This window comes from Entelurus aequoreus, linkage group LG11 (assembly GCF_033978785.1).
Source record: "Entelurus aequoreus isolate RoL-2023_Sb linkage group LG11, RoL_Eaeq_v1.1, whole genome shotgun sequence".
Classification (NCBI taxonomy): Eukaryota; Metazoa; Chordata; class Actinopteri; order Syngnathiformes; family Syngnathidae; genus Entelurus; species Entelurus aequoreus.
In genome coordinates this window covers 33,563,050-33,583,049 of record NC_084741.1, presented here as the reverse complement: position 1 = coordinate 33,583,049, position 20,000 = coordinate 33,563,050, and the positions used below count along the sequence as shown (strand labels likewise).

General features: G+C 34.4%; 1 protein-coding gene across 1 annotated transcript; it reads left to right on the top strand.

Annotated features, from left to right (window-relative positions):
• Nucleotides 1-13,025: 13,025 nt before the first annotated feature.
• Nucleotides 13,026-19,308, top strand: hoxa11b (homeobox A11b). The gene is made up of 2 exons (XM_062064201.1): nt 13,026-13,593; nt 18,899-19,308. The coding sequence occupies exons 1-2, from the start codon at nt 13,026-13,028 to the stop codon at nt 19,132-19,134; spliced, it is 804 nt and encodes a 267-aa protein (XP_061920185.1). The 3' UTR covers nt 19,135-19,308.
• Nucleotides 19,309-20,000: the final 692 nt, after the last annotated feature.

Genomic DNA, 20,000 nt, shown 5'->3' with positions numbered 1-20,000 from the left:
TACAATATGCATTTTTTTATACATATTTTAAGTATAATTTTTAAAGATGACTTATAGTTTTCATATCTTTTGGAATTACATTTTATTGTAATGCCGAAACCTTATTTATTCTGATATTGAAAGTAAAAGGCATATTTATATATTTTTTGTTTATGTCTTAATTTTGCACAATTTATATCATCGGAATATTTCGAAATTGACTTCTCCAGTAGGGCACCTCAAGGTTTATTTGGTGTCACTGCGCCCTCTACCGGCAGAGTATCCCAATTGTCTGCAGTGCTGTTTATACATGAGCAGAACTATAGGGGATACTATAGAGGTATTTTTTACATGAAAGAAATATAAAGGTTCGACAATATAATAAAATATATGCGTAGTTAAATTTAAAAAAGCTAGTTTAAAAAAAATAAAATAATAATTATTAATTCTTAGTATATATATATATATATATATATATATATATATATATATATATATATATATATATATATATATATATATATATATATATATATATATATATATATATATATATATATATATATATATACTAAGAAATGTTTGCAAGCAACACATTACAGTTTCCACATGTGAATAACATGCAACATTTCCAATGTAAATGACCTTTTTACTTAACAATGGCACATTAAAAAAAAGTTTGATCCAAGTTTTACATAAAGTAATTACAGCAGAATAAAGCCCTGCACACGCCCTCTCTCTGACCCACTTTCATACAACATTTATATTGTTATATTATGTATTTATTATTTATTTATTTATTATTTATCATGTTCCCACTTGAAACAACGGCCATTCATGCAAACCAAAGGTGTCCAAACATTTCCCCTGAGGGCCACATACTGAAAAGTCAAAGTATAAAGAGGCCCTTTTGATATTTATTTTTGTTATGTAAGCAGGCTAAAACTAATTGTCATAATTGTATAATGGTATTATTTTTTAGTATAGTATACATTTTTACTTTTCCCCCCTATTTTTTTTCTCCAGTTTTATTATTTGTTCTTTTTCAGTTTGCTTTGTCTTGTTTATCATATACAATATGTTGCTGGCCAACAAAAAAAGAGCCACACTTTGGCCACACCTGATGTAAAGCACATGTTTATTCCCTTAGCGTGAATTGGAAAAAAAAAAAAAAAAAAAATTGATATTCTTTGTGAATAATAACATCCAAGGGTATTAAGTACATACATTAAACACAATGAACTGCAGTATATTTGCAGTATTCTGCATGCACCAAAAGTAAAAAAAAACATGTGACTAGAGTAGAATGTAACATTTTAAGTGGAAGGTGCGGTTGTTACTTTACAGCAGACATGTTTATTATGACTTCCAATCCTCTCTCTCGGACACACATTATGAGGCTTTATGGTTAACCTAAAATATTCATTTGAAAACCTCTTTGGTAGGCTAACTATAGATTACTTTGAGGATACAACTATACTGAAGAATGTAAAAGAGAATTGCATAAGAATTACCAAAATATTTAATACAACAAAGAATATAAGACCCCTTCAGTTTATGTGTGCTCTGAATTAAGGACTATATTTAAGGAAAAAAACACAGCATCATGTGACACATACTTTATGGTGTTGGACAGTACTGGTGTACAGTCTGGAAACATGTACTTATGAATTATACATGCTGCACACACAAAACAGACACTTTAACCATGCCTTTTATTTACAGTTTTGCATTCCGAGTCATTGAAAAGTGTTGACACAGCACCTCTCCAAAGGGTAGAAACAAAGAAAATACAGCATTCTTGTTTTTTTTATATGTTTCTTAATTGCTTACACAAACCATAATAACTCAATGTAACGTGGTTACAAATGATGCATTTATTGTGAATTATTAGCATGCATTTAGTGTTTTTAACATTTGCAACAATTATATAAATTTGTAAACATATATATTTTTAAATATATGCAGTGCATAAACATGTTATTTAACATGTTAAATTGATAAACATATATTCACAAATATGTAAAATACAGTGTAGTACTCAGCTTGCACATTTAAACAGCAAACTTGTGTGTTGTATTATATATTTTGATTATATTAGCATGATATGATACTTCTGACATAATGGGCTTTTGCATTTTTTCCTTGCTCGGACGTGGGTTCAGCTCGCCTTTTTAAAGACAGTTTTATGATTAGTTAAGTGGGTTCTGTATGGAAAGAAATACAGTAGTTCACGATCCAAAGCATACCGCATCATACTTGAACTCTGATTCTGTACCCCTATATGAATATACAATTCTGTTTTAAAATGGTGAAGTCTGTATACAGGGTGGGCGATACTGCACATTTTGGTATTAGTCCTACAAAGCCATGCAGTATTACTGATACTTATAGGTTTAAAAAAAAATACATCTAAATTAATAATTTAATTTGCCTTTAATTTGTTAATCAGCATTGTAAGAATAAAACATACAACAAATATTTTAAGCAAATTAAAAATATATTTGTGCATCAACAAATGTATTTGTGAACAAATGTACCTTGGTTTCCTATACACCCCACTTTTTGTGTGCAGGTTTTCACCAAAATCTTTGCTAAAAATTTGCCCTGGTGTTGTTTACTTTCTAACGTGGCCAACCATTGTGCGTAACAAAATCACTTCCCCAAACAAAGAATCCGACGTGTTGGTCGCTGGTTTTTTATTGAGTATGACAGCAAAAGAAGCCACCATAGGGCCAAAGAAAGTTGCAAGTGCCAGCACTTTGACAGAGAAGGTGAGAAACACAATTGAATTCAAGTATGAAGTTGTGGCGCTCAACGCTGTCTTCACCAACAAGAGTCTTCAATAATGTTAAATGTTCATTTATCCCTTTGGTTGATCATTTATATGAATTTCACATTGCAACCTATAATTAAAGTTAAAGTTAAAGTACCAATGATTGTCACACACACACTAGGTGTGATGAAATTATTCTCTGCATTTGACCTTAACCTCCCTAAAATGTGTTCTAAGGTCACATGTAGGTGTCTGGAACAGATTAATTGGATTTCAACTGCATGTTCTTGTTTATGGGAACATTTGCCTTGGTTTTCGTGCAATTCGGTCTTAGATTACTACCAAAAATCGAAAAACAACGTTAGGCAATGCAACAAAATAAACCAAATATTAATTAATAATATAAGCTGTAAAATTGTTTTTATAGTAAATTCATAGAAAAATACTGCCTTGTAATTGCATTACTTGCACAGTAACATTTACAGTAACTTAACTACAGAGCTGTGATTTTACAGTTAATTATAATACAGTTACAACTAAATGCTGTAACTTTCCAGTTGTAATGCTATAGTTAATTACTCCCTCGGCCTAACCGCATACCGCCACCTATTGTACAAGATTGTGCATTGTATTCTGTGGAACCCTTTACCACACAAGTCAGTTTGAATTTACTCTAGTTTGTTGTGACATCACAGACGACAAAGATTGCAGTATTTTACAGTTGATTGCTGTGAAACATAAGGGTTTTGTCATTTTTACAGCTGTTAGTTGTAATCTTAGAGTAAGTTTTGATTCTAGCATTTTACTGGGGGAAAATATTGTTAAATGCTGTGAAATCCCGGTCATTTTTTACAGTGCACCGTAAAAATGTTCATTGTTAATTCAGAGCAAATCACTGGCTAATACTTACATTACTTTTACAGTCACAGTTAGTTATTTACTGTGAACTATCTTTACAGCAATTTACTGTCACTACAGAGCTGTGATTTTAAGAATATTTACAATAAAATAAAAATTACATGCTTTTTTTTTTTTGATTTTTTTTTTGCCCTTTTTTGCTGCAGCTGTTACATATACTGTAATATTGTACATGGTAATTGTTATATATTGTATATATTATATACAAATATAATATAATATAACATATCAGTATATATTATAAACTGTATATTAATATGTAAATATTCCATATATGTTATATTTTATATTGCTACTATTGTACATTTTTAGTCTACTTTATATACCTGCATTATCTTTTCCATCCTTACCCTTTCCATCCTTTGTAACTGAGCTACTGTGTGGAACAATTTCCTTTGTGGATCAATAAAGTTTGTCTAAGTCTAAGTAAATTAACAATTATAATTTTATAGTTAATTACAATTAAATTAAAACTATAAGTTGTAATTTCACAATTGTAATTTTATAGTTAATTACAATTAAATGAATACTTTATGTTGTAAAAATGACCCTCTGTGTACCTACTGTACAAGAGTGTGCAACGTGGTCTACGGAAGCCCTTAAGAGACGAATCAGTTTGAATGTACAGTAATTTTTGAATTGATGATACATAAGACTATGATAACAGTATTGTATTGTGAAATATAAGGATATTGTCAGAAAATGTGGATTTATTCTACCCTGAAAAAACAAAGGCAAATACTGTGTAATCCTGGTTAATTTTTTACAGTGTAATTCTTTGAGCAAAATACAAAGCGTGAACTTATTGTCTCTTACGCAAACACAATATTGGTATAAAACCTGCACTGACAATATTGTATCATTGTTCATACAAAGTTCCACCGCACACGAAGACATGTTGTTGTTGTGGGGGCTCCGTTACCATGGCAACCTCATCTTTAGGGCTTGCTTGTGATTGTAGCCAAGCTTGACAGTGTGTCAGCTGCAGAGAGTGCATTAAAGCAGGGTGTGGCTGGACTCTCAACCTGCAAAACAGCACATGTCATTCACGTTGCAGTCTTCCTCCACCAGGGTCACCGGCAGGACTTTGGCGTAGGGAAAGAGGAAAGTACATAAAAGTACATAACACATGTATTTAAGGTGTGTACTTTCTACTAAACTTTACTTCTTTTCGAACAAAAACATGTACTATTTTTTGCCGTATGAGAGTAGAGTGGACTACACTGACATGTACTGTAAGTACAGTACTAATAGGCCCAACCCCCCTCTTCCATGACACTTTTCATAAGTAAGCATTGTGTTTGTGATGCCCAGCTCCATCCAAATTAATAACATCATTTCCATTTTGTCTTGAAGTTCTGTCTTGACTTATTTTGAGCTTATGGTCTCACATTACTTGAAGGGGGCCCCTGGTATAGGGTGTTGCACCTGTTTTGCAATTGTCCTTCTGACAATTTCAATATCCCAACACATGTCTTGTTGTATAACTACATTTCATATAAGACATTACTGCAAAGTATTTTATATTTTACTATATTAGCTTATATATATTTAAGTGTTGTTATGATTTACTGTGGCATTTGTCCACTATTAAAATAGTCACACACCATAACTTTCATATAAATGTTTTTATAAATGCTTATAAATCATCAATATGTATATACAATATTACCTAACTAACAAATTCATATTTATTGACCTATATGTTCTATTTAATATGAACCTACACTGTGAACAGCATGAGGTTGCCAAGGTAACGGCGCCACAACAACAACAACATGGCTTCTTGTGCAGCTGAGCTTTCTATATAACAATGATACTGAGGGTATAGTATCACTATTGGAACGATCCGACAGTTATGAAAATCTATAATTTTCAGTTCTTCTTGTTTTGGTTTTTAATTAATACTGTATTTGCATGAAAACCAATAGGAGCTGTTACATATACGGTAATATTGTACATGGTAATTGGGATTTGTTATATATTGTATATATTATACATAATATAATATAATTATATAATATATTGGCTCCAGCACCCCCCTGCGACCCCAAAAGGGACAAGCGGTAGAAATGGATGGATGGAATATATCATTATGTATTATATACTGTATATATACTGTGTAAATATTACATATATGTTATATTTTATATTGCTACTACGGTACAATTTTTAGTCTACTTTATACCTGCATTATCCTTTCCATCCTTTGTAACTGAGCTACTGTGTGGAACAATTTCCCTTGTGGATCAATCAAGTTTGTCTAAGTCTAAGGTTTTGCTCAAACAATTGTATAGAATTGAACAATTCTACACTGTAAAAAGTTATCAATATTTCACAGAATTTGACAGTATTTCTTCACAGTAAAATAATGTACTGTATGTACCATTACAACAACTGACTGTAAAAAAATACCATACCCTTATATTTCACAGCAATTGACTGTCATTTCATATATCACAGTAAAATACTGTAATCACAATCCTCTGTAATATCACAACAAATTACTGTAAATCAAAACAGATTTGTCTCTTGAGAGCAGGGGTCCCCAAACTTTTTGACTCGGGGGCCGCATTGGATTAAAACAATTTGGCCGGGGGCCGGGCTGTATATATATAATATATATATATATATATATACATATATATATATATATATATATATATATATATATATATATATATATATATACATATATATATATATATATATATATATATATATTAGATATATATATATATTTATATATATATATATATATATTAGATATATTAAGATTAAAGATTAAAGTGCCAATGATTGTCACACACACACACACACACACACACACACACACACACACATATATATATATATATATATATATATATATATATATATATATATATATATATATATATATATATATATATATATATATATATATCGATATATATATATTAGATATATATAGCGCACTTTCCGTGCGCGCGATGATGTCACGTTATCAATGAGAAAATACATTTTTAGACAATTTGATTTGCCTGAGCGGCTAGGAGACATCGTGAGTAGCAAGCGGTACAAAGTGGATAAGAAAAGACAGAAAAAAATAATATATAGCTTTTTTTTTTAATTCTTTTTTAAAATTTTATTCTTTATACTTGGGACTTCCCGCGGGCCTGATTTTGGACGATGGCGGGCCGGATTCGTCCTGCGGGCCGTAGTTTGGGGACCCCTGCTTAAGACATTCCGTAGACTACGTTCCACACTCTTGTACAGTAGGTGGTGGTTATTTTGTACATCCATACATCCATCCATTTTCTTCCGCTTGTCCCTTTTGGGGATGCAAATTCTCACTCACTTTTGTATTCAGGTATGTATTTCAATGTGCATTTTGGGTGTGTTTGTTCCTTTGTGTTTAAATGTAACTCCCAGTTAATTCCATCATATCAATTATTAAGTACCAATGATTGTCACACACACACTAGGTGTGGCGAATGATGAATGCAATTAGAATAAAACACATTCAAGATACAAGACCCCAAACCAAACTTTGAAAAAATAAATATATATTTAAATTAGTGCTGTAATATGATTATTTTTTAATTCACGTTAATCACACTTTTGAATTTGAATTAATCATGATTAATCACAATTTCACTCTAAAAAAGACTCCAATATTTAGACACAGATTCAATTTTATTATCAGGTTAATCGTCATACAGGAACATTTTGTAAATGTTTTACTTAAATGCACGTCGTTTATTTGCTCAAAGTTTTATATAATTTCGTGGCAGTCTCCTCACTCACCTTTGCACTGACTAGTCCAGGGGTCGGCAACCCGCGGCTCCGGAGCCGCATGCGGCTCTTTGACCACTCTGATGCGGCTCAGCTACATACTTGCCGACCCCCCGATTTTCCCAGGAGACTTATGGATCTCAGTGTCTCTCATAAATAACTCCCAGGGAAAAAATAATCCTTTTTAGACTATAAATACTAGATACAGGGTGTGCCCTGATTGCACTGCAGTAATTGTCCTCTATAGCATTTACATACAGCGTGCCAGTCCAGCCGCATGTTGCATGTTGTTATCAATAGCACACACAGGAGACAGCAAAGCATACTTACTCATCAGCCACACAGCTTACACTGACGGTAGCCGTATCAAACAACTTTAACATTGTTACGTTACAAATATGCGCCACACTGTGAACCCACACCAAAAAAGAATGAAAAACACATTTCTGGAGAACATCTGCACTGTAACACAACATAAACACAACACAACCATTACCCAGAATCCCATGCAGTCCTAACTCTTCCGGTCTAGATTATACACCCCGCTACCACAACCCCCCCACACATCAACCCCCCTCCCCCTCTCCTTGCGTTGGTTGAGCGGAAGAGTTAGTGCTGCATGGGATTCTGGGTATTGGTACCGTCAGTGTCAGATGTGTGGTTGCTGAACTAGTATGGAAGAGTTAGTGCTGCATGGGATTCTGGGTATTGGCACCGTCAGTGTAAGATGTGTGGTTGCTGAGGTAGTACGCCTTGCTGTCACTTACGTGTGGTCAAGCAGGTACACTATTAGGGCAGACTGTAGAGGGCGGTGTCATCACGCTCTGATATTCGGGAGTCTCCCGGGGAAAAATGAGAGGATTGGCAAGTATGACGCTATCAAGCGCCATTCATTCAAAACTCGCGGGCTGCACTAACATCAAATGTCCACATTATTTTAGTGCGTGCCGGTGCGTGTGTCGGAGACCCCTGGTTAATATAGCACAAAGCATTTAAGCTCTGTATGCAGTGTTTTTCATTTTAAATTGTAAATTTTTTTTGTGGCTCCCATCACTTTCTTTAATTTGTGAAACTTGCCAAAATGGCTCTTTTAGTGGTAAAGGTTGCCGACCCCTGGACTAGTCCATCTGCGGTTACGGTAAAGGAGCATGTGCAGTCAAATTAAATTGTGTGATAAATCTGCATATAGACATGATTAATGTGATGTTTTTGTGATTAATCACATGAGTTAACTCATTAAGTTTGACAGCCTGAGTAAATACTGTATATATTTTAATTAGTGCTGTCAAATGAAACTTCTTAAAATCAGATTATTCACACTTGAATTTGGATTAACCATTATTAATCACAAATTAAATTAATATATTTTAGAGACAAATTCAATTTGTTTGTGAGAATGTCATATGGGAACATTTCTTAAAAGTTTTACATGAATGCACCTTATTTATTTATCCATGATTAAGGCAAAGGAGCATGTAAATTGCGTGATTAATCTGCACATATACATGATTAATGCAGTATTTTTTGTGAATAATCACATGAATTAACCCGTTATTTTTGACAGCCCAAATTGAAATCTTTATTCCCTATTATAACAATTTTTGCCAATTCAAAAAGGAATAATGTGCTGTTTAATCAGCAAGTCAAGGCCCAATAACCTTAATCATAAATGCAACATTTTTGAATTGAAAAAGACCAAAGAAATGAAATAGATGTTCACATAATTTGAGTAAATGCATGCAAATACGCGCTTTACAATCTTTACATCATGTTTCAAACTCAAGGCCCGTGGGCCAAATCTGGGCCGCCTCATCCTTTTGTGTGGCCCGCAAAAGCCTCGAAATGAGCAACTAAAACGTGAACTTAAACATACACTCTCACACAACATATATTCCTAGGTTATTTAATCATATAGTTATTTAAAACATAAAGAAGTTAACATTTGTTTCCTCACACTTTTAAAAGAGCATGTGCACTAATATTCTACTTAAGCTGCAAATATACAACTCTCACTGACATTGTGCTCTGTATATTCCTGTGTTATTATATTATAAAATGGCGTTTTAAACCGTAAAAAGATGTAAATCACAATTTTTTTCAACGTTTACATCGTGCGTCTATTTCAGGGGTGTTGAGTTTGCTAAGTATAAAAATTTGCAGAAATTTTTGAATGAGAGAAACAGCTGTTCTAAATGTGTCCACTAGATGTCGCAATAGCAATTATTTGTATCTTTGTAGATTATGCTACATATGTAAAAAAAACAAAAAAACACATGATGTTAGTGCACCAGTCGAGGAAAATGATCAAACTACATAAATAACATCCTGTAATTTGTATTATTGTATTATTTGTATTTATCTTCATAGATTGAAAATGAACACCAATGAGTTGATTTTTAAATTTTTCAGAATGTGCTTGTTCTATTTTTAAACAAAGAAAACAATCTGAAGTTGTCTTTATTTTTAAGTTATCGTGCCGTGATTTTACCAGTCCGGCCCACTTGCGAGTAGATTTTTGTCCATGTGGCCCCTGATCTAAAATGAGTTTGACACCCCTGGTCTAGCTCAAGGCCGGTGCCAAAGCTAGCCCGCCACATCATTTTGTGTGGCCTGCAAAAGCCTCTAAATAATGTGTCATTATAGTAAGTAAGTAAGTAAGTACATTTTATTTATAAAGCGCTTTTCACAGATAAAATTAAAAGGGCTGTACAAAACATAGGTGAAGTAAAACAACAATTCAATTAAAACAACAGGAGCAACAACATAAACAAGATACAAAGTAGATTAAAAATGATAGTTAAAAGGTGCATTACTAAAAGCTTTACTAAAAAGAGAGGTTTTCAAGCACTTCTTGTTGGCAGGAAATAAGATATAAAAAAATATTGTAATATTAACTGATTATGCAACAAAATATTCCAAGCATTTGATGTTGGTAAACATTTACTTGCATGACTTCTTGATTTATAAGCAAGTTATTCATCAGTGTGTTGGTAAAATAATAATAAAATCATCAATAAAGGCAGAAATAATATCATGAGGCAATTATACATCTGTATTTATGTAAATTCACATTTTTTATATCATAAAGGAGTTTAGATGCTCCATAATAATAATAACAATAACAAAAAAGTCAAAAGTTGAATGTTCCTGTTCCATTAAAAAAAAAACTTCAAGACCAAAGTCTTGGAAAAATATATCACTCTTGAATCAACACAGTAGTTAATACTATGATCAATGTTAATTCCAAACTAAATGTGGGATATAAATAATAATGGAAGTATGATTGTTTGTATATAGTATATTATAGGTACTAATGTTTAACTAACACATGTACAGGGATATTTCACATGTCTTCACTGTGTTTATAATTGAAAAGACTTTATGTTGTGTACAAAGTGTATTTATAATATGTTGTGTAAAGAAAAATTCATATTTCTAGGAAGCTCATCTTGTATTTGAGATTGTTTTTGGGTTAGGTGCGATAAGTGCTCAACTTCAGCCTAAACCCTTTCGGTCTGTAACATTGTCAATGTATGAATGTACAACTGTTTGTTTCTGTAAAACTGTTTGTTTATTTTGTTGACCACTGGCCGAAGAAAAAAACAATACCGTATTTTCCGCACTATAAGGCGCACCGGATTACAAGGCGCACCTTCAATGAATGGCCTATTTCAGGAGTCGGGAACCTTTTTGGCTGAGAGAGCCATTAAAGCCAAATATTTTAAAATACATATCCGTGAGAGCCATATAATATTTTTAAAGTCTGAATACAACTAAATGCGTGCATTTTTAAGTAAGACCCACATTTTTAGAGTATAATAAGTCTCTTAATCTTTTTAATAACATTTTTATTCTGAAGCTAACCAATAATAATTTAAATACTTTTTACCATTAATGCGACTTCTTGAACAGGTGCGGTATAAAAAAGCATATGGATGGATTAAAAATGCATGAGAATGTTTTATATTTTGAACGTTATTTTTAACACTGTGTTTACCAGCGGAATTATTAATGACTTATCGTGTTAAGCAATGTCAGTTAAGATTTATCTGAGAGCCAGACGCAGTCATCAAAAGAGCCACATCTGGCTCGAGAGCCATCGGTTCCCTACCCCTGGGCCCTATTTTAAAACGTTGTTCATATATAAGGCGCACCGCATTATAAGGTGCATAGAATAGACGCTACAGTAGAGCAGTGGTTCTCAACCTTTTTTCAGTGATGTACCCCCTGTGAACATTTTTTTAATTCAAGTACCCCCTAATCAGAGCAAAGCATTTTTGGTTGAAAAAAAGAGATAAAGAAGTAAAATACAGCACTATGTCATCAGTTTCTGATTTATTAAATTGTATAACAGTGCAAAATATTGCTCATTTGTAGTGGTCTTTTTTGAACTATTTGGAAAAAAAGATATAAAAATAATTAAAAACTTGTTGAAAAATAAACAAGAGATTCAATTATAAATAAAGATTTCTACACATAGAAGTAATCATCAACTTAAAGTGCCCTCTTGTAATAGAGATCCATCTGGATTCATGAACTTAATTCTAAACATTTCTTCACAAAAAAATAAATCTTTAACATCAATATTTATGGAACATGTCCACAAAAAATCTAGCTGTCAACACTAAATATTGCATTGTTGCATTTCTTTTCACAGTTCTTTTTGACAGACATTTTAGTGAGAAACCTGAGCTTGTGCTTCACTGAGTTTATGAACTTACATTCATATTTTGTTGAAGTATTATTCAATAAATATATTTATAAAGGACTTTTGAATTGTTGCTATTTTTAGAATATTAAAAAAAAATCTCACGTACCCCTTGGCATACCTTCAAGTACCCCCATTTGAGAGCCACTGCAGTAGAGGCTGGGGTTGCGGGACCTGTTGTGGCTCAATATTGGTCCATATATAAGGCGCACCGGATTATAAGGTGCACTGTCAGCTTTTGAGAAAATTGGAGGTTTTTTGTTGCGCCTTATAGTGTGGAAAATACGGTAAACTAAGTATGAGCAATAATAACTTGCGATGAGGTGGCGACTTGTCCAGAGTGTACGCCGCCTTCTGCCCAAATGCAGCTGAGATAGGCTCCAGCAACCCCTGCGACCCCGAAAGGGACAAGCGGTAGAAAAATGGATGCATGGATGGATGCATGGACACCGTGAATGGCATTGCAGCAGGCCCATAATAATATAGTGTGCATATGTATCTGCATCCTTAAAGCTGCAGTGCAGTACATTTGGTTGCACGCTTGGAAAATGATAATGGAAACAAAATAATAGGCCAATCTTGGCAAGGTGAGTAAAGTTTCCGAATGAACAAAAGGCTTACAGTCTGAGGTGCAAAGCAGGTTCCCCGAAATAGCTTCAACTGATGCAAAAATGTTTTTTTTTTTTTTTTTTTTGAGTGTGTAGAAGCCAGTGTTTGAGTCATGCGGGCCCATATGTGATGTCGGTGCCAGTGGTCACGTGACCCGCTGCGGACGGCCATGGCTAAGCAGCGGCGCTCACACATTAAAGTCACTGCAGCTCAGCTCAGCCACACAGCAGACATGTGAGGATTATTGCACCACACAATATGGATTTTGATACTTCCAACATGTATCTACCCGGCTGCACCTACTACGACTTCGCCGGCCTGCCTCACTATCTCACCCAGGGGCAGTCGTCCTCCTGCCCGGTGGCGTACTCCTACCCGTCGGCTCTGCCCCAGGTCCCCTCCGTGAGAGATGTTGCGTTCAGGGACTACAGCATGGACGGCGCGGCTAAATGGCACCAGCACCAGCACCAGCACCAGCACCAGCACCAGCACCAGCACGGCAGGGGGAGTCTGCCGCCGCACTGCTACGCCGACGACGCCTGGACGGGCGCGACCCCGAGAGGAGGGGACATGCCGGGGAAAGGCGGCGGAGTCCACGCCGGGTCGGGGGGGTTCCACGGCGGCGTGGGGAGGAACGGGGTCTTGCCGCAGGCTTTCGATCAGTTCCTCGACTCGGAGCACGGAGCCACGCCGGCCCAGCAGGCGACACAGTTGGACAGACAAGGGAAGGCGAGCCCGGCTGCGGAGCCTCCAGCACTGACGGCGGACAGCTGCAGCCCCAAATCGTCTCCTTGCCTCGGCGAAGACGCGAGCAGTAAAGGCGGCAGTGAGTACCGGAAACACTCCGCCTGCTTTTTTTTTTTTTTTTGCCCTTATAAAGACTTTTATACGCTCTTTTTATACGCTACTAACGTTTATGGAGGCTCCTAAGTCAAACTATTTGAAAGCGACGACAACTTGCTGGGCTTGTGCTTGAAATTGGCCGTGAAAGAAGCGGACATAAGTTTAACACAATATTCACTTTTCAGCCTTTTTTCACCTTTTCATACCGTTTTCTCTTGGATTATAAACCGAATGCCCCTTTTTTTGTTTTGCATGTCAACAAAATGACTTTAACACTAAATAATATGCAAATGACCACATTTCCTTACATTCACATTAATTAAAATATACAATCTCACATTCAATATAGTCCTGTCTTATTATATTATACTTATTTAAATACGACTTGTACCCCACCTTCCGCCCGAATGCAGCTGGGATAGGCTCAAGCACCCCCCGCCACCCCGAGAGAGGGACATGCGGTATAAAAATGGATGGATTTATGGATATGTAAATTACAAAATTTTTTTCCTCACACTTTTTGTGATTATTCTCTACTTAAAAGAGGGAGCACACTCATATTCTAACAATAACTTAAGCTGCAAATATACAAATCTTTCTGACATGTTACTCCATATATTTGTGTGTTATTACTTTATTTTAGTATTTTAAACCGTAAAAATATGTAAATCATCATTTTTCCTCACACCTTTTGTAATTATTAATCATTTTTTAGAGCACGGACACTGCACGTTCTAACATCAATGAGCGACTTAAATATGGAACTTAAGCTGCAAATATTCAAATCTATCTGACATTCTACTCCATATGTGTGTGGGTTATTACGTTGTATAGAATTTTAAACCGTAAAAATATGTAAATCATAATTTTTGCTCACGCTTTTTGTAATGATCGATCATTTAATAGAGCACGCATACTGCAGTCTAACATTAATAAGCGACTTAAATATGGAACTTAAGCTGTAAATATAAAAATCTCACTGACTACATTATTGTTATTACATTATTATTTAAATCGTAAAAATATTTAAATCATATTTTTTCCTCACACTTTTTGGGATTATTAACAATTTGGTCTAACATAATGAGTGACTCAAACATACAAATATTCCTTCCATTGCATATTTTGATAATGTTGTCAAATAAACAACAAAATATGTAAATAACATTTTTTTCCCCACAACCTGTTGTGATTATTTCCCATTTTAAAGAGAATGTTCTAACATAATGGCTGACTTAAAATGTAGAAATACATCTTCACATTTTACACTTATATTGATGTTTTATGAAACAATTAACAACTTCAACTTGTTGTGCTTAACCCTAAATTATTATTACCAAAATACACTTAAATTCACTTGTTAGCTTTTTTCAGCACCATATTGATTGACACAGGTCTTGCACCTTTTTATACTATTTTTTTTTTCAATTATCAACAAAATACACTTTTTTCGTTTCAAAAATACTCATGCATCGACTTTATCTCCAAATAATAATCAAATGAATGCCTTTCCCCCCACTTTTAGTGATTATTAACAAAAAGCGCACTTAAAGGGCACTTAAAGTCAAATGAGCGACTTAACATTGACTTTGATATTACATGTGCTAACTAATACTTATATAACTTAAACTGTAAAAACGAATCAGCATCTTTTATCCCACTTTTTTGCGCTTATTAACATGTAATTGCGCTTACACGCACATTCAACATTAATGAGCAACTGAAACATGAACTTTAACTGCAAATATAAAAATCACTCTTTTTTACAGTTTGTTGTTCAAGAGCATTAATGTGTAATAATCTTGAACAACAAACTGTAAAAAAAACATGAAAATAAACATCTTTTTCTCTACTTTTTGTGATGATTAATTTTTAAAAGACCACTTACACTGACATTTTTGAGCGACCTCAACTCTATATTAACATGTTTTCCTATCAATAAACAACCTAAACTGTAAAACAACGTGCAAATCAGCACATTGATCGCACTTTTTGTGATTATTAACATTTAAACATTTAAACAATAAAAAGCAACTTAAACATGAACTTTAACTGCAAATATAAAAATCAAATTTCCCATATTAATGCTCCTGAACAACAAACTGTAAAAAAACATGAAAATAAACAACTTTTTCCCTACTTTTTGTGATTATTAACGTTTAAAAGACACTAACTTACACTAACATTTTTGAGCGACCTAAACTCTATATTAACATTCTTCTCATTAAACAAACTAAACTGTAAAAAACAAATTTACAAATCAGCACTTTGATTTGCAATTTGTTGTGATTATTAACATTTAAACATTTAAACATTAAACAGCAACTTAAACATGAACTTTAACTGCAAATATAAAAATCATACTTCCCATATTAATGATCTTGAACAACAAACTGTATAAAACAATGAAAATAAGCAAAGTTTTCCTTACTTTTTGTGATTATTAACTTTTAAAAGAGCACTTACTAACATTTCTGAGCTTCCTAATCAATATATTAACATGTTTTCCTATCAATAAACAACCTAAACTGTAAAACAAATGTCCAAATCAGCACATTGACTCACAATTTTTGTGATTATTAACATTTAAATGAGTACGTGCACTAACATTAAAAAGTAACTTAAACAGGAACTTTACCTGCAAATTTAAAAATCACACTTCCCATATTGACGGTCTTATACAACAAACTGTAAAAAAAATTTAAAAAAAAATTAAAACTTTTCCCCTACTTTTTGTGATTATTAACTTTTAAAAGAGCACTTGCTAAGATTTCTCAGCGACTTAAACTATATATTAACATGTTTTCCTACCAATAAACAACCTAAACTGTAAAAAAAAAAAAAAGTCCAAATCAGCACCTTGACTCGCAATTTTAGTGATTATTAACATTTAAAAGAGCATGTACTAACATTAAAAAGCAACTTAAACATGAACTTTAAATGCAAATATAAAAATCACACTTCCCATATTAACGCTCTTGAGCAACAAACTGTACAAAAACATGAAAATAAACAACTTTTTCCCTACTTTTTGTGATTATTAACTTTTAAAAGAGCACTTATACTAACATTTCTGAGCGACCTAAACTATATACTAACATGTTTTCCTATCAATAAACAACCTAAACTGTAAAAAAAAAATTGTCCAAATCAGCACCTTGACTCGCAATTTTAGTGATTATTAACATTTAAAAGAGCATGTACTAACATTAAAAAGCAACTTAAACATGAACTTTGAACTACCAATATAAAAATCACACTTCCCATATTAACGCTCTTGAACAACAAACTGTACAAAAACATGAAAATAAACAACTTTTTCCCTACTTTTTGTGATTATTAACTTTTAAAAGAGCACTTATACTAACATTTTTGAGCGACCTAAACTATATATTAACATGTTTTCCTATACCATGACTGTAAAAAAAATGTCCAAATCAGCACTTTGGCTCGCAATTTTTGTGATTATTAACATTTAAAAGAGCACGTGCACTAACATTAAAAAGCAACTTAAACCTGGGGCCGTACTTATCAAGCTTCTTAGAGTGCCATTTTACACTTAAGTCCTGAGAATTTGCGAAATGTAGTCCTACTCTCAAACTTAAGAATAAAAGCTTTTTATCAACGTTCTTAAGTCTAAGAATCACTCCTACTCTCCACGATATTTAAGAGACCTTCAGAGGTGTCTTAAGTGGTTAGGAGTTGCCAGCAGGGGATGGCACTGAGGCGAGAGAGACGTGCGCGAACATTCAGGGAGCGGAACGATGTTCTGGATTTGTTTGATGACGAGCAGCTGATCAAACGATATCGTTTAGACAGAGCGGGCGGGTATTATTTTTGTCACAGATTTAATACTTTTCGATTCCATGTTGGTTTCTGCATGTGGCTGCAGTGGGCTAGTATATATAGAGCCACCCACACCAGTTTCAAATTAGTTGCCTAATTAATGAATTGGAAAGAAAATGTTATGACAGTAGCGTATGTTTGTGACCGTGAGGTGAGTGACGTCAGTGAGTGTGTGGGCGACAGAAGAGAGGGAGCGGTAGCGTGAGTGCCGGCGGGGACTAGTTTGTTTTGTATTATTTTGTAGTTTATTGTCAAAATATACACTCCCACTGTCCACTTAAATATTTCCAAGATATTTCTTTATTCTTAGACAACGGATTCCCTTCCGTGATTGGTCATTTCTATGGACACAGAAATGACGTCACCTAAAATTCCATTTACGGCACATAGTAATGTCGTAATTCAGCTCTGAGTGTGACACTTAAGATTCAGTCCTACACTTCGCTGAAAGTGTGAGTAAGACGCTTGATAACTAACTTTTAAGTGCAGCTTTCAGCGAAGAATTTATTTACTCTTAAGTCAACTCTTAGCAGACTTCTTAGGAGTAATTCTGAGAAGCTTGATAAGTACGGCCCCTGAACTTTAACTGCAAATATAAAAATCGTACTTCCCATATTAATGCTCTGAAACATCCATCCATCCATCCATTTTCTACCGCTTATTCCCTTCGGGGTCGAAACAACAAACTGTAAAAAAAAAGTGAAAATAAAAAACTTTTTCCCTACTTTTTGTGATTATTAACATTTAAAAGAGGATGTGCACTAACAATAAACAGCAACTTAAACATGAACTTTAACCGTAAATATAAAATCTCACCTTTCCTAATGTTCTTGAACAACAAACTGTATTAAAGAAAATTGAAATCCACAACTTTTCCCCACTTTTTGTGATTATTAACATGTAAAAGAACCTATAAGCAACTTACAACAATAAAAGCATGCAAATCTCTACGTTTCCCTCCCTTTTTCCCATCAATTGTAAAAGCATCAGTGTGAAGTAACAATTTCAACATTATGCAATATGCACCATGCACTTTACCACACATTATCTGAACATATTCTGCACATTTACCATTTTCTGTTGACCAAGAAGAACATTTGCAAATAAAGCTTTCAAATAACTCCCTAATCAACAATTGCAACATCCTGCACTCTCAATATCCTTGCAAGGGACTAGCAAAGCGTTTAATCTAACTGTCAAGTGTTTGCTTTTTAGGAGCTGCTTATAATTTTAACGAGCAATGTTTGTGCAAATTTACAAGGTTTCCCCGAGTTTAATACCCAGCTGCAGTGTGCAGTGAAATCTCCAACTCCACATGATACTCTTTGACTCATCTCAATTCATTAAATCCTGAACCCGCACTTGAACCCTGCAGGAGGTCTTCAATTTGATGGCCAATTGGAATATTTCAGCCCCTCACGTGATCATGCAATTGATTGCAGGTGTGCAGAGGACGCGCAAGAAGAGGTGTCCTTACTCCAAGTTTCAAATCAGGGAGCTGGAGAGGGAGTTCTTCTTCAGCGTTTACATCAACAAAGAGAAGCGTCTGCAGCTCTCCAGGATGCTCAACTTGACTGATCGCCAGGTGAAAATCTGGTTTCAGAACCGGAGGATGAAGGAGAAGAAACTGAGCAGGGACCGTTTACAGTTCTACACCTGCAGCAACTCCCTCTTATAGAACACGGACCCCCTTTGGGACTCTTGCTTTCTTTTCTTATTATATTATTACTACATTATACATGCTAATATAATTATTTTCCAATGCTTACATTTACACAAACATAAAAATAAGTCAATTTATTTGTACTTATTTGAATTCTATTTTAAACAAAGGAAAAAAAGGGTTATTTTGTGTGACATGTTGTTTTTTTTACTCTAACTTGAATTGTGCTTCATTTTATTGCCACCTTCATTGTTTTTAACCTGTAAAATATCAACAAAAAAATCCCTATAATGAAATATAATCCCTTATTTGTATTGTTGTATTGATACGGATTTCATCCCCCTCCCCCTCCCCTTCTGCAGCCTGCATTAGTAACAGGATATGCTGCAGCTTTTAATTTGATATCCATTACAAAGTCGTTTCCTGCTTGCTGATTTCTGACTTAACATGCTTGTTATAGACTTTCTGGGGGGGTGAATGCACATGATTTCACATTGCTTGTGTGTAATGACGTTTCTGCAGCAACAATCAGGTAAAAATGTGTTTATTAAAGCACCTGAGTGCTGGATTTGGTCCTAACTAGGTACCCCAAAAAAATCCGTTCCCCTTCCTTTAAAGCCTGCAGCTTGAATGACCTACCATAAGATAATATAACTTCCTTATATCGTACATCCTGTGAGACTCCCAGGAATTCCGCTTTGATTGCTGCACATCCTCCCAGTTGCTCCAGTAACTTGGCCATAAAAAAGGCGGATTCGTCTGGAGCGTTTGGAGAGCAGTGCAATAAAGCGTCTGAGAACCAAGGTTATTAACTGCAGAGCCTTGCAACAAAACAAGAGCTGTTGCGCCACTCCAGCTCGCACATCCGAGCTGCTTTCTGC